Here is a 15,712-nt window from a genome sequence, read left to right on the forward strand (position 1 = left end):
AAGCAGGGCCGGAGCTGAAGCTTAATGGACAAGATTACTGTAGATCCCTGCCATGAAAGGGGACAAGGTAAGTACCGTTGTCATCAGTGTCACCAGTACCAACAGGTTAGTGCAGGTGACACTGGTGACAGATTTCCTTTAACATCCAAGACCTCAGTCCATTAAATACAGATGTGCCTCTGCTGTTATACAGAACCATAAAGTGCAGTTCGTTTGATCATACTTTGTGCCCAAAAAGTTCTAAGGCTTCTAATACATTCAATATGTTAATGCTTTAAAAAAAATTGCTGTTAAGATAAATTAAACAAATGAAAGTATACATTTAATAGACTATTTTCATAGTATGCATAAATATATGCAACATATTAGTGTTAAAATAAGAAATAATTATTTCAGATTTTTTTTTTGGTCAAAACATTAACAAAGTTATTCTCTAATAGTCACACATTTCAAATATGAAAATACAGGCTTCGTCATTGAGTAACAGACAGACCTAGTAAGCCTTGTGGTTAAGGGGAGTGCAGAAAATGAAAAAGGAGGTACTTCAGATTTACATAAGAGAGCTGTGTATGTGTTTTTTCTCAGAAACATACACTCATAAGAGAACATGAGGCAGACAATCCTTTTATCTCTCCTGTGCTCTCTCCTGAGCTGTAGCCTCACTTTTGACAGATGTCTTTCCGGTACAGTATATTATTTTTACTTTCAATCTTATTTTAATTACTTTTATGTATAAGTATATGTGATATATACCAGTGGTTGTTTAATAGGGCATATGTTGAAATGTGGGATTATTAAAGACTATTATTATTTACAATGATCACAATTTCAATTGATGGCAAGTAGCTACAGACTGTACACAAAGCTTACAAAAAGCTGGTCATAGACGGAAATATAATCTCCCAATCTGCAAGCATGGGTTGCTACCAGGGCTCAAGTCCTGCAGGAATGTGGGGGAGTTCCTACACTTTTTTCATAGCAGAAGCACTGTTCCCATTACCAGGAGTCCTGCAGACCAGCCCATCTTGGGTGAGTTCCCATACTTTTTTTTTTCCCAGGACTTGACCCCTGGTTGCTACCATGTGAAACATTCCCTCTCCATGAAGCTGGAGGTAGAGGAAATTCAGAAAGCAGTGTAGATAGAAAGCAGAGAAAATGCATGTCATGTTTGATGTCCCGTTCTAAAGAAGGTGGGGAAGGAAGATATACAAATGTCTTCAGGTTAGAGGATGGGATGCAAGCAAAGGATAAACACTAGCATGGACACTGTCTTAAGGTGTCTATGTACATTATAAGTTGGCTGAGCCTTCTGATTTCAGTGGGACAGGACAACTGCCTAATATGTATTAAGTGGTTTTAACTCTCCTCTGGCAGCAAATAACAGAAAAAGAGATCTTTTAGGCTTGTTGTATTTAAATATGCCTGGTTGGTTGTTTTTTTTTTTTTGTTCCCCACAGAAGATAAACCTATAGCAAAGGTGTCTGGCAGGAGCTTATTTTCCTTTTCCTATTGCAAAGACATTTCAGCATGATTGGGGCATTTTGGATGAACAGCTGTTAGCCACATACATTTTTAACTAACTGCTATTAGGTTAGTGGGCAGGTTTACAAAGGTGTTTCCAGACAGTACGGGCTAGGTTTACATCTGCGTCACAGCTCTGTTTAGGGAGCTACATTTGCAGAATGCTTTAAAGGAGCGGAGCATAAGCAAAGAAAAAAATACTGCAAACTGTACATTTTTCTATGCTCAAATCATGCCAATAAATGAACACCAGATGGTCTTCAATAAAGTTAGTGTGATCAGCCTAGACCTATTGGTATCCATTGGGCAATGGACCGTCCAAGCTCAATTTTTTTCTGTTGCATATGGAGTCTATGATGGAGCTCCCAAACAGAGCTCAGAAGCTTATATGAACCTAGCATTAGCTGCATGGGTGTACAGGTAGCCGTCTAAGAGCCTTATGACAAATAAGAATTTTTAGGTAGGGGGTCACAGGATTTTTTTTTTTTTTTTAGGGTCCGGGAAATTTCAGTTACTTCTCCACCATAGACTTAAAGGGGTACTCCACCCCTAGACATCTTATCTCCTATCCTACGGATAGGGGATAAGATGTCTGATCGCAGTGCAGTGCAGCCGCTGGGACCCCTCACGATTTCCATCATGGCACCCCAGTCACCTAATGCACGGATAAAACTCTGCTCTGTCCCGGATGACGAGGATAGGGGATAAGATGTCTAGGGGTGGAGTACCCCTTTAAGAATTATAGCTACCTGTACATATTAAGGAATTTGTTTATTAATGAAGGTCTACATCTGGTACAGATCGGCAAACATTTCACAACTTTTTGCCGATCTGCCAAGCTGCTGTTGCTGAGTGGGTGGGCTTGGTGCAGAAGGGTATTAGTTCACAAGTGTACCAAATTTACACCTGTTAGCAGACTTAAATTGTAGTTGAAATCTACACCAGCCCAGCTTGATTTTAATACTAGCATATGAATTTATTTCCTCTACAAAGTTTTTCTAAATGCCTTTTAAATATTAAAAATCTTCCTATTGTTACTCCTATAATGCTGACGTGTGTGTGATTTTCGGGGACATTATAGCAAAATCTGACTATCTAAGCTATATATTTAAAAAAAAAGTAGATCTATCTCTATGGTTAATAACATTTTAAGATAATATCCAGTTTCTTTATATTTCTAGAAAACAAAGAAATTAGTCCTCAGCTCAATATCTAAAATAGATTCAATGATAGATGTCTAGTATCAGAAAGACTGAAAAAACTGAGATGTGCAATCAAATGATTTAATTGATATAAAAGATAATTACAAAATAGGTACATTTTGTGTTTCCAGCAGGGCCCTACGGTAACGCAGTAATAAAATTACAATAAATGAAAATATCTAAAATGTCCACTACAGCTGTTATGAATGGATAGCACTTATAGATTAAATAGCATATATGGTACAAAGATATCAATATGTATATCATACAATGACTTCATCCAAGTGATAAACCATAAGTATAATTAAAATGTGCTCTATATAACATTTGTATCAAAATGTTTCAACCTGTATTCATAAGCAAATCACCCTGCAAAGAAAAAATAATAATAATAAACAAGTGGCTTCACCACTGAGGAAGGGGTACTATATACGTTATTTAAACCCCGAAACGCGTTTGGTGTGAGAGACCAAGTGTCCTGGCTAGGCAGAGGACTAGACAGAGGCGAGGTCAGACGTAGCAGAAGGTCAGGGCAGACGGCAAGGTTCGTAGTCAATGGTGATAGCAAGAGGTCTGGAAACACTGGTATGGCAAACACAGTAAACGCTTTCTTTAGGCACAAGGGCAACAAGATCCGGCAAAGCAGGGAAGGGGAAGTGAGGTTATATGGACGTGGAGCAGGTGGAAGCTAATTAGACTGATTGGGCCAGGCACCAACCATTGGTGCACTGGCCCTTTAAATCTTAGAGAGCTGGCGCGCGCGCGCCAGGACGTGACAGCCGGGGACCGGGACAAGTAAGTGGATTGGGATGCGATCCGCGAGCGGGCGCAAGTGCTCCGGGGAGGAGCAGGGACCCGGAGCGCTCGGCGTAACAACATCTATCATTAAATCTATTTTAGATATTGAGCTGAGGACTAATATTTCTTTGTTTTCTCTTTTTTATTGCCTCTCGGTGGGAGAGAGTTTTTTTATTTAACTTCGCTCATTTTTGGTGGTTAAGCTTCACTTTTTAGTCTATTCTTTATATTTCTACCTTTTTTTTAATATAAATTGAGGTACCCTATTTCCTAATTTCAGTGTCTCTTTTTAATGAAATGATATAATAATTGATAATACCTTGTGCTAATACCATAATTATTTGCTAAATTTTTATAAATATATTTTATTTATTCCATACTAAAGTTTCACAATAGAATGTCATAAAGCATAAATCATACATTCTAGCTTTAGTACATCCCACCGCAAACTCCTACCTCTACAACCCACCCAAAACCCAATATATTTTGTGATAATTTTGAAGACTAAGTGAGAAAAGTTACCCACAAGTAACATTCCAAAGAGAAGAAGGATTAAAATGGTTAATTTGAGCATTCATGATCGTAACTTGTTTCACGAAAATTAAGTATGCAAGGTATAGATGTGGAAGACGCAGAACCATTGTTACACTAAGTATTGCACTGGGCAATATAAAAAGGTGGGCTCCAGATGATGGAATATCTTATTCAGTGGCGTTGCTAGGGTTGGTGTCACCCGGTGCGGTAGAAAATGGTGTCACCCCCATACCTACCCCCTCCCCCCCAGTAAGTTTTTAGCCTGTTGTGACAGACACCACTGTTGTAGCGCATTGTGAGAAATTCCAGTATAATAATCAGATATACCAGTTGCCACAGAATAGGAAAGTGTTAAAGAAGTTTTCACCATTTAAATATACAGCTCCCAGAATTACTTAAAGGGGTACTCCACTGGAAAACATTTTCTTTTATATCAACTGGTGCCAGAAAGTTACAGATTTTTTAATTACTTCTATTTAAAATCTTAATCCTTGCAGTACTTATAAGCGGGTGTATGCTCCACAGGAAGTTGTGTAGTTTTTTCCAGTCTGACCACAGTGCTATCTGCTGACACCTCTGTCCATGTCAGGAACTGTCCAGAGCAGCATATGTTTGCTATGGGGATTCGCTCCTACTCTGGACAGTTCCTGACATGGACAGATGTGTCAGCACAGAGCAGTGTAGTCAGACAGAAAATAAATTAAAAAAGAAAATAACTTCCTGTGAATCGCTTATACAGCAGCTAATAAGTACTGGAAGGATTAAGATTTTTAAATAGAAGTTATTTACAAATCTGTTTAACTTTGTAGCACCAGTTGATTAAAAAAATGTTTTCCAGTAGAGTACCCCTTTGAGCAGTGGTGAGGTTATGCTGGGAGTTGTAGTTTCACTCACCATCACTGTAGAACTGACAAGCGACTACAGCTCTGATAGGACATAGAGAGGAGAATATACAAAGATATCAGTGACTACAGGTGTCGTCTTCTCTTTAGTCTTCCCTTATCTAATTCAGATGGTACATACCGCCAGGACTTGTTCCAGCTAAAACTTCTCTCTGCAGAATGTGAGACCCAGACGTCTCCTCACAATGTCAGCGCATTCTCATCCTCTATATGAAAACAAGTATTATTATAAACCTGACAGACACTGTATCCTCTAAATATAATACTACTATACACTATACTCCTTGATTATAAACCTTCCATACACCATACCCACTGAATATAATACTACCACACACTGTACATTCTGAATATAATACCAACTCATACTGTACACTCTGAATATAAATCTGCCACATACTGTACCCCTGAATATCATGCCGCCACACATTTTACCCTCTGAATATAATACTACCACCCACTGCACCCTCTGAATATAATACTACCACAAACTGCGCCCTCTGAATATAACGTTGCCATACAGTTCACCCTCTGAATATAATACCACAACTGCAGTAACACCCCTCAACATCCGTTAGCTGATGCTATTACCACGAGAGGGGGTATTGGTGGTGTTGCTAGTGGATGATGGGGGTGCTACTACTGGGGGGCTGTTGCTGGAGGATGATGAGGGTGCTACTGGCCATCCCCCCTGGCAGTATCACTCCCATCATCCATCGGCAGGATCATCCTCCTGGCAGGAGCACCGCCATCCTCCACCATCAGGATCTGCTGATGGAGGTGCTACTGCTGGGGGGGGGGGGTGTTGCTGGTGGATGATGAGGGTGCTACTGCCAGGGGGGAGCATTAGGTAGGCAGCAGTTCCCCCACTTTAGGTAGGCAGCAGTTCCCCCACATTAGGTAGGTAGCAGTTTCCCCACATTAGGTAGCAATTTCCCCACATTAGGTAGCAATTTCCCCACATTAGGTAGCACAGATTCCCCATATTAGGTAGCAATTTCCCCACATTAGGTAGCATAGATTCCCCACATTAGGTAGCATAGAGTCCCCACATTTGGTAGCATAGATTCCCCACATTTGGTACCAGTTCACCCACATTAGGTAGGTACCGGTTACCCCACATTAGGTAGCAATTTCCCATCATTAGGTAGCAATTTCCCCACATTAGGTAGCACAGATTCCCCACATTAGGTAGCAATTTTCCCACATTAGGTAGCATAGATTCTCCACATTAGGTAGCATAGAGTCCCCACATTTGGTAGCACAGATTCCCCACATTAGATAGCAGTTTCCCCACATTAGTTAGCATAGACTCCCCACATTAGGTAGCATAGACTCCGTACATTTGGTAGTAGTTTACCCATATTAGGCCGCAGGTTCCCTTGCAGGTACCCCACAATGAGTCAAAGTCTCCCCACAATAGGTCACTGGTTCAACCCCCCCCCCCCCCACAAAAAAAAACTCACATACAACACAGAGAGACACACACACAGTCAGAGAGACACACACTCACAGACAGACACACACACAGTCACACACACACACACACAGTCGCACAAACACACAGACAGTCACACACAGACAGTCACATAAACACACACAGAGTCACACAGTCACACACACACAGAGTCACATACACACACACACAGTCACACACAGACAGTCACACACAGATAGAGACAGACAGAGAGACAGACACACACACTCACCCATCCAGCGCAGCGATCCTTCTCTCTGGGCGCCCTGCGAGTGACGTCACTGACGTCCTCCTGCGCGGCCATGCGGTGGGACATCAGGCCGGCACAACCGAAGACGTGGGAGCGGAGGCCGAGCACAGTGGTGAAGTCGAGGAGTGGGTGATGACGGACGGGCGCACAGTGCAGGTGAAGGCCGGGGGGCTGACAGACGGGCGCACCGCACAGCGCAGGTGAAGGTGGGGGGGGTGCTAACGGACGGGAGGCCGGTCGGGCACAGATGGGGGGTGTAGCTGGGGATGGAAGGGGGGTGGGTGCTGCGGAGCGTCTTGGTGTCACCCCATTAGGTTGGTGTCACCTGGTGCGGGCCGCACCCGGGTCGCAATGCCACTGGGACTCTTTCTTTCATATATCTGGCACCAGAGTGACTACTAGGGCCCCCATGCATGCTCTTAGCTACCCCAGTGCATGGTTAAAGGTATGGGGAAGAGGAACAAAGAGGTTGACCATTCTTTACAGCAGGGGGCTAACTAACTAGCAAGCACCAAAAAGTGGCGGCGAGGCTGGAACGCTTCGCTATTAGGCCTCCCTTTCTGGACTCTCCTGACCCCAGGGAACCACCCCGACAGCTGACTGGCATTAATGCCCCAGTGGACTCCCTGGAGGATTATGGTGCCCTCCTGCAGGCTGTTTCCCAGGACTCTCCTGTTTCTCTGCCTGGCACACCACCTGAACTCGCGGATGCTGTGGGCTCTGTGTCTCCTGGTCCGTCAGCTGAACCTACACTGGCGGAGGTGTTTGCTAAAATTAAGAGATTCATTATTACTTTCTCCTGCTTAACAACCCAGGTGGGCACGGTGCAATCTGACATCACACTTAACCGCCATGATCTTCAAAAAGTTACGGAGGGTACCTCGGCTGTGGAGGGGCTCATTAGTGATATATATAGAATGCTCTACTTCCACTGGTACGGGCCACTAGACACTATGACCATGACATAGTGCTTCTTAAAGCTAAGGTGGATGACCTGGAAAATCTATTTGGTGCTTCCAATCTCTCCTTGCTGTGGAGGGGGCCCATAGAATCCCTATGAGGCTGCTACCCCCTGAGAGTACACCAAGATCCCTGGTGGTGAAACTGCTGCACTATCGAGACCGGGGCACAAACCTGCGGCTGGCTAGGGAGAGGCAGCCTATCGCAATGGATGGGCATGTGCTTTCTTTTTTTCCCAGAAGTCCAGAAGAAGAGGGCTACATTCCTGGCGGTCAAGAGGCAGCTGCAGTCTCTTGATGTTTCTTATTCCATGTTATACCCTGCCCATCTTCGAGTGGTGGCTATGGGAGCTATACACTTCTTTGATGGTGTGGATGCAGCAGTCTGGTGGCTGGATGCCCATGAATCACAGATCTGCCAACAAGCCCATCGGGGCTCTCCTCGTCCAGATCCGGACTGACCTGGTGCTTTGTTGCCATAAATGCCTTCAGTTTTTGTTTTTCTGCTCCGGGTTTTACTGCACATGTTCTATGCTGTTTTCCTTATGGCAGGTGGGGTGGGAGTGTGGCAGAGGGGTTCTGTAAACTTGGTTATATTCATGTGTTTGCACTTAGGATATCCTTACCCTTTGCCGTATGTGGAAGGGAACTCTTTTGTACGTAATGCTGCTGTGGTAGCTACCTATCCATGTTAATGCTGTATCCACTTGTTCTGCTGTATTTGTTCCTATGTTATACTGGGAGCGCTCAGGCTCTTTCTTTGTTCTTTTTGTTTTTGGGAGATTTTCAGCAATCCGGGTGTATCGGCGCCCCCTGGTGCCGTGAAGCATGGCATGGTTTGTGGAAGTGTGTGTTCTTTTTTGTTGTTTGTCTTGTTTCTGTCCTGTCCACCACTTGTTGTGTTAAATGCGTGCAGTACAAATGTATTCTAGTTTGGCCTATCTTTTTGAGAGACATTAATTTCTGCATTGTACATGTGGTTTCTCCCTACTGTTTCAAGTGAAGTTCAGCTGGGAGACGCCTGGGACCCCTCCTTGCTGGATATCTTTTTCATACTGCAGGATGACGCACATGGCTATGAATTTGTGGTGGACTTGGGACTGTACAACTTGGCAAAACATTAACCGTTCTAATATACTTCATAAGAAAATTTTATTTTATTTTTAGAGAAATCATGGCTTATAAAATCATGGCTTTGTCCAAGCTGAAGCACAGACATGGACAGAGTCCAGTAAGTGAGGGTGGGCTAGCACTCCTCTGTGCTCTCTCCTGTCTTATAGCACTCCTCTGTGCTCTCTCCTGTCTTATAGCACTCCTCTGTGCTCACTCTCTCCTGTCTAATAGGACTCCTCTGTGCTCTCTCCTGTCTGATAGTACTCCTCTGTACTCTTTTCTGTCTGTTAGCACTCCTCTGTGCTCTCTCCTGTCTGATAGCACTCCTCTGTGCTCTCTCGTGTCTGATAGCACTCCTCTGTGCTCTCTCCTGTCTGATAGCACTCCTCTGTGCTCTCTCCTGTCTGACAGCTCTCCTCTGTGCTCTCTCCTGTCTGATAGCTCTCCTCTGTGCTCTCTCCTGTCTGAAAGCACTCCTCTGTGCTCTCTCCTGTCTGATAAGACTCCTCTGTGCTCTTTCCTGTCTGATAGGACTCCTCTGTGCTCTCTCCTGTCTTATAGCACTCCTCTGTGCTCACTCTCTCCTGTCTAATAGGACTCCTGTGCTCTCTCCTGTCTGATAGTACTCCTCTGTACTCTTTTCTGTCTGATAGCACTCCTCTGTGCTCTCTCCTGTCTGATAGCACTCCTCTGTGCTCTCTCGCGTCTGATAGCACTCCTCTGTGCTCTCTCCTGCCTGACAGCTCTCCTCTGTGCTCTCTCCTGTCTGATAGCTCTCCTCTGTGCTCTCTCCTGTCTGAAAGCACTCCTCTGTGCTCTCTCCTGTCTGATAAGACTCCTCTGGGCTCTTTCCTGTCTGATAGGACTCCTCTGTGCTCTTTCCTGTCTGATAGGACTCCTCTGCTCTCTCCTGTCTGATAGTACTCCTCTCCTATCAGACAGGAGGGAGCATAGATGAGTGCTAGCCCACCCTCACTTACTGGACTTTGTCCATGTCTGTGCTTCAGCTTGGACAAAGCCATGATTTTATAAGCCATGATTTCTATAAAAAGGAAATTAAATTTTCTTATGCAGTATATTCGAAAGGTTAATGTTTTGCCAAGATGTACAACATATAAAAACATTTTTAATCTGACAATGCCCGTTTAATCTCTGCCTTTTGCTTCATTTTGTCTTGTCATGTTTCCTCACATGACTGTTCTTCATAAGAACCCAGGAAAAGCAACTGCTATAGGTGCAATCAAGTTCTGCAGTCCATAGACCCATCAGCATTGTTACATGATTCTCCTCTGCAAACTGCCTTTTTTTGTGCTTTGCTCCCTATTTATAGCTATTGTGAGTTGCAAGTATGCTGTCCCTTCTGTCCATACTTTAAGCTTCTGTGTACAACTCTGTCCTCATGCTACTATCTCTAACATTGAGAAAGCAGAGGGACCATTTGAGTAACAGCAAGATGGTGAAACATTTTAATGAAGACTATTTAGAAAGTTGCTTAGTTTTGCCCTTAGGAAACAAATGAGTAATCATTAAAAAAAATCAGTGCAAATAACCCTTAAATAACAGGGCATATTTTAGTTCAGGACAAAGTTAAGGAGTTTGGGACACATATTTTTTTGTAGTTTTTTCCCCAGGTTTTGAAAGCCAAAACTAATATTTTTTTTTCCATTATTTTCTCTATGCTCAAATAGTATTGCTGTGTACTATTGCCTGTCAGTGCTTTACTCACTGGTAGCTTATTAGGTCCTGTCTTAGGCAGCAGGGGCAGACTGACAACACTCAGTATTCCCCCTTACAGTGACCATATAGAGGTAGATACAAGCTGTACACAGGATCTGTATACTATATCTGTTGTTACAAACAGTGCCCATACAGAGGTAGATACCAGCTGTACAGAGATCTGTATACCATATAAGTGATTATATACAGGAACATATGGCGGTAGATATCAGCTGTACACATGATCTGTATACCATATAATTTAACCCCTTAAGGACCAGGCCATTTTACACCTTAGGACCAAAGAGTTTTTTGAACATCCGACCACTGTCACTTTAAACATTAATAACTCTGGAATGCTTTTAGTTATCATTCTGATTCAAAGATTGTTTTTTTCTTGACATATCCTACTTTAACATAGTGGTAAAATTTTGTGGTAACTTGCATCCTTTCTTGGTGAAAAATCCCAAAATTTTATGAAAAATTAGAAAATTTTGCATTTTTTTAACTTTGAAGCTTTCTGCTTGTAAGGAAAATGGATATTCAAAATAATTTTTTTTATTCACATTTCCAATATGTCTACTTTATGTTTGCATCATAAAATTGACGTGTTTTTACTTTTGGAAGACACCAGAGGGCTTCAAAGTTCAGCAGCAATTTTCCAATTTTTCACAAAATTTTGAACCTCGCTTTTTTTCAGGGACCAGTTCAGGTTTGAAGTGGATTTGAAGGGTCTTCATATTAGAAATACCCCACAAATGACCCCATTATAAAAACTACACTGCCCAAAGTATTCAAAATGACAATCAGTAAGTGTTTTAACCCTGTAGGTGTTTCACAGGAATAGCAGCAAAGTGAAGGAGAAAATTCACAATCTTCATTTTTTACACTCGCATGTTCTTGTAAACCCAATTTTTGAATTTTTACAAGGGGTAAAAGGAGAAAATGTATACTTATATTTGTAGCCCAATTTCTCTTGAGTAAGGACATACCTCATATGTCTATGTAAATTGTTCGGCGGGCGCAGTAGAGGGCTCAGAAGCGAAGGAGCGACAAGGGGATTTTGGAGAGTACGTTTTTCAGAAATGGTTTTTGGGGGGCATGTTGCATTTAGGAAGCCCCTATGGTGCCAGAACAGCAAAAAAAAACACATGGCATACCATTTTGGAAACTAGACCCCTTGGGGAACGTAACAAGGAATAAAGTGAGCCTTAATACCCCACAGGTGTTTCACGACTTTTGCATATGTAAAACAAAAAAAAAAAATGTTTTCACTAAAATGTGTTTACCCCCAAATTTCACATTTTTGCAAGGGTTAATAGCAGAAAATACCCCCCAAAATTTGTAACCCCATCTCTTCCGAGTATGGAGGTACCCCATAAGTTGGCCTGAAGTGCACTATGGGCGAACTACAATGCTCAGAAGAGAAGGAGTGATATTTGGCTTTTTGAGAGCAAATTTTGCTCGGGGGCATGTCGCATTTAGGAAGCCCCTATGGTGCCAGAACAGCAAAAAAAAACACATGGCATACCATTTTGGAAACTAGACCCCTTGAGGAACGTAACAAGGAATAAAGTGAGCCTTAATACCCCACAGGGGTTTCACGACTTTTGCATATGTAAAAAAAAAAAAAAAAATTTCACTAAAATGTGTTCCCCCCCAAATTTCACATTTTTGCAAGGGTTAATAGCAGAAAATACCCCTCAAAATTTGTAATCTCATCTCTTCTGAGTATGGAGGTACCCCATAAGTTGACCTGAAGTGTACTACGGGTGAACTACAATGCTCAGAAGAGGAGGAGCACCATTGAGCTTTTGGAAAGAGAATTCGTTTGGAATGGTAGTCAGGGGCCATGTGCATTTACAAAGCCCCCTGTGGTGCCAGAACAGTGGAACCCCCCACATGTGACCCTATTTTGGAAACTACACCCCTCACAGAATTTAATAAGTGGTGCAGTGAGCATTTACACCCCACTGGCGTTTGACAGATCTTTGGAACAGTGGGCTGTGCAAATGTAAAATTAAATTTTTCATTTTCACGGATCACTGTTCCAAAAATCTGTCAGACACCTGTGGGGCGTAAATGCTCACTGTACCCCTTATTACATTACATGAGGGGTGTAGTTTCCAAAATGGGGTCACATATGGGGGGGGGGTCCATTGTTCTGGTACCATGGGGGCTTTGTAAACACAAGTGGCCTTCAGTTCCGGACAAATTTTCTCTTCAAAATCCCAATGGCGCTCCTTCTCTTCTGAGCATTGTAGTGCACCCATAGAGCACTTAACATCCACATATGGGGGTATGTTCTTACTCAGAAGAAATTGGGTTACAAATTTTGGGGGGCTTTTTTTTCATTTTTCCATCCAACTTTAAAGGGTACCTCTCATCAAATAAACTTTTGATATATTTTAGATTAATGAATGTTGAATAACTTTCCAATAGCATGTTAATGAAAAATATGCTTCTTTCTATTGTATTTTTCCCGATCAGTCCTGTCAGCAAGCATTTCTGACTCATGATGGAGTCCTAAACACTCAGAGCTGCCAGCCTGCTTTGTTCACAGCCAAACAGGCTGTGAACAAAGCAGGCTGGCAGCTCTGAGTGTTCTCCTTTGTGAACAAAGAAGACTGGCAGCTCGTAGTGTTTAGGACTCCAGCATGAGTCTGAAATGCTTGCTGCCAGGACTGTTAGGGAGACCCCTAGTGGTGATTTCTTCAAAGTGGAAAATTAAATAGAAAGAAGCATATTTTTTAATAACATGCAATTGTAAAGTTATTCTGCATACATTAATCTATAATATATCAAAAGTTTTTTTGATGAGAGGTACCCTTTAATGAAAATTTGTCAAACACCTGTGGGGTGTTCAGGCTCACTATACCCCTTGTTACGTTCTGTGAGGGGTGTCGTTTCCAAAATGGGGTCACATGTGGGTATTTATTTTTTGGGGTTTATGTCAGAACCGCTGTAAAATCAGCCACCCCTGTGCGAATCACCAATTTAGGCCTCAAATGTACTTGGTGCGCTCTCACTCCTGAGCCTTGTTGTGCGTCCGCAGAGCATTTTACGCCCACATATGGGGTATTTCTGTACTCAGGAGAAATTGCGTTACAAATTTTGGTGGTCTTTTTTTCCTTTTACCTCCTGTGAAAATAAAAAGTAAAGGACAACACCAGCATGTTAGTGTAAAAATTTTTTTTTTTTTACACTAACAGGCTGGTGTAGACCCCAACTTTTCTTTTTCATAAGGGGTAAAAGGAAAAAAAAAGCCCCCAAAATTAGTAGTGCAATTTCTCCCGAGTACGGAGATACCCCATATGTGGCACTAAACTGTTTCCTTGAAATACGACAGGGCTCTGAAGTGAGAGAGCGCCATGCGCATTTGAGGACTAAATTAGGGATTGCACAGGGGTGGACATAGGGATATTCTACGCCAGTGATTCCCAAACAGGGTGCCTCCAGCTGTTGCTAAACTCCCAGCATGCCTGGACAGTCAGTGGCTGTCCGGAAATGCTGTGAGTTGTTGTTTTGCAACAGCTGGAGGCTCTGTTTTGGAAACACTGCCGTACAATAAGTTTTTTATTTTTATTGGGGGGACAGTGTAGTGTTTTACCCTTTATTATGTGTAAGTGTAGTGTAGTGTAGTGTTTTTAGGGTACGTTCACACTGGCGGAGGTTTACAGTGAATTCACCACTAGGAGTTTGCGCTGCGGCGAAAAATTTGCCGCAGCTCATACTTGAAGCAGAAAACTTACTGTAAACCCGCCAGTGTGAATGTACCCTGTACGTTCACATGGGGGGGCAAACCTCCAGCTGTTTTAAAACTACAACTCCCAGCATGTACTGACAGACCGTGCATGCTGGGAGTTGTACTTTTGCAGCTGGAGGCACACTGGTTGGAAAACTTTCAGTTAGGTTGTTACCTAACTCAGTATTTTCCAACCAGTGTGCCTCCAGCTGTTGCAAAACTTCAACTCCCAGCATGTACTGATCGCCGAAAGGCATGCTGGGAGAAGTAGTTATGCAACAGCTGGAGGGATCGCAACTACAACTCCCAGCATTCAGAGACAGCTGTTTGCTGTTTAGGCATGCTGGGAGTTGCAGTTTTGCAACATCTGGAGAGCTATAGTTTAGAGACCACTGCACAGTGGTCTCCAAACTGTGGACCTCCAGATATTGCAAAACTACAACTCCCAGCATGCCCAGACAGCAAACTGCTGTGTGGGCATGCTGGGAGTTGTAGTTTTGCAAGATCTGGAGGTGCACAGAATTGAGATCAAACTGTAGACCTCCAGCTGTTGCAAAACTGCAACTCCCAGCAAGCCTAAACAGCTCTCTGGGCATGCTGGGAGTTGTAGTTTTGCAACATCTGGAGGGTTACAGTTTAGAGACCACTATAGTGGTCTCAGACTGTAGCCCTCAAGATGTTGCTAAGTAACTCACCGGCTTCCTTCGGATCCAGGAAGCTGCATCGCCGTCCTCTTCTTCTGCCGATCGTCGCCCGCTGCCGCCGCTGATCGTCGCCCGCTGCCGTCGCCGATGGGTAAGTGGATCTTCGGCGCCGGTCCCTGTCGGTTTCCCCGTTGTGCCCCGCCTATTGTGGGTGGGCAGAACGGGGAAACCGAAAGTAAACCCCTACGCCCCCGATCTGCTATTGGTGGTCGCGTCTAGACCACCAATAGCAGAGATAGGAGGGGTCGCACCTCTGCCACCTCACTCCTATCGCTACAGGGGGATCGTGGGTGTCTAGGACATCCGTGATCCCCTTTATTTTCCGGGTCACCATAGACCTGTAATGACCCGGAATCGGCGCAAATTGCAAGTGTGAATTAACTTGCGATTTGCACCGATCGCCGACATGGGGGGGGTCTAATGACCCCCCTGGGCATTTGCGCGGGGTGCCTGCTGATAGATATGAGCAGTCACCCCGGCCCGGTCCCCACCCGGCGCGCAGCGGGGACCGAAATTCCCACGGGCGTACAGGTACGGCCTTGGTCCTTAAGTACCAGGGAGCAAAGGCGTACCTGTGTGCCATTGGTCCTTAAGGGGTTAATATATACAGGACCATATAGAGGTATATACCAGCTGTACACATAATCTGTATACCATATAAGTGATTATATACAGGGCTTATATGGAGGTAAATATCAGCTGTACACAGGATAAGTATACCATATAAGTTATTATATACAGGACCATATAGAGGTAGATAACATCTGTACACAGGATAAATACACCATATT

General features: G+C 43.4%; 1 protein-coding gene across 1 annotated transcript in view; it reads left to right on the forward strand.

Annotated features, from left to right (window-relative positions):
• Positions 1-554: 554 nt before the first annotated feature.
• The window catches only part of LOC130297544 (uncharacterized), a 33,367-nt gene continuing 18,209 nt past the window's right edge, over positions 555-15,712 (forward strand). Inside the window, exon 1 of the mRNA XM_056550113.1 lies at positions 555-683. Within this exon, the coding sequence (XP_056406088.1) occupies positions 608-683 (76 nt within the window). The 5' untranslated portion in view covers positions 555-607. The remainder of the gene's footprint in view (positions 684-15,712) is intronic.

This window comes from Hyla sarda, chromosome 13 (genome assembly GCF_029499605.1).
Source record: "Hyla sarda isolate aHylSar1 chromosome 13, aHylSar1.hap1, whole genome shotgun sequence".
Taxonomy (NCBI): domain Eukaryota; kingdom Metazoa; phylum Chordata; class Amphibia; order Anura; family Hylidae; genus Hyla; species Hyla sarda.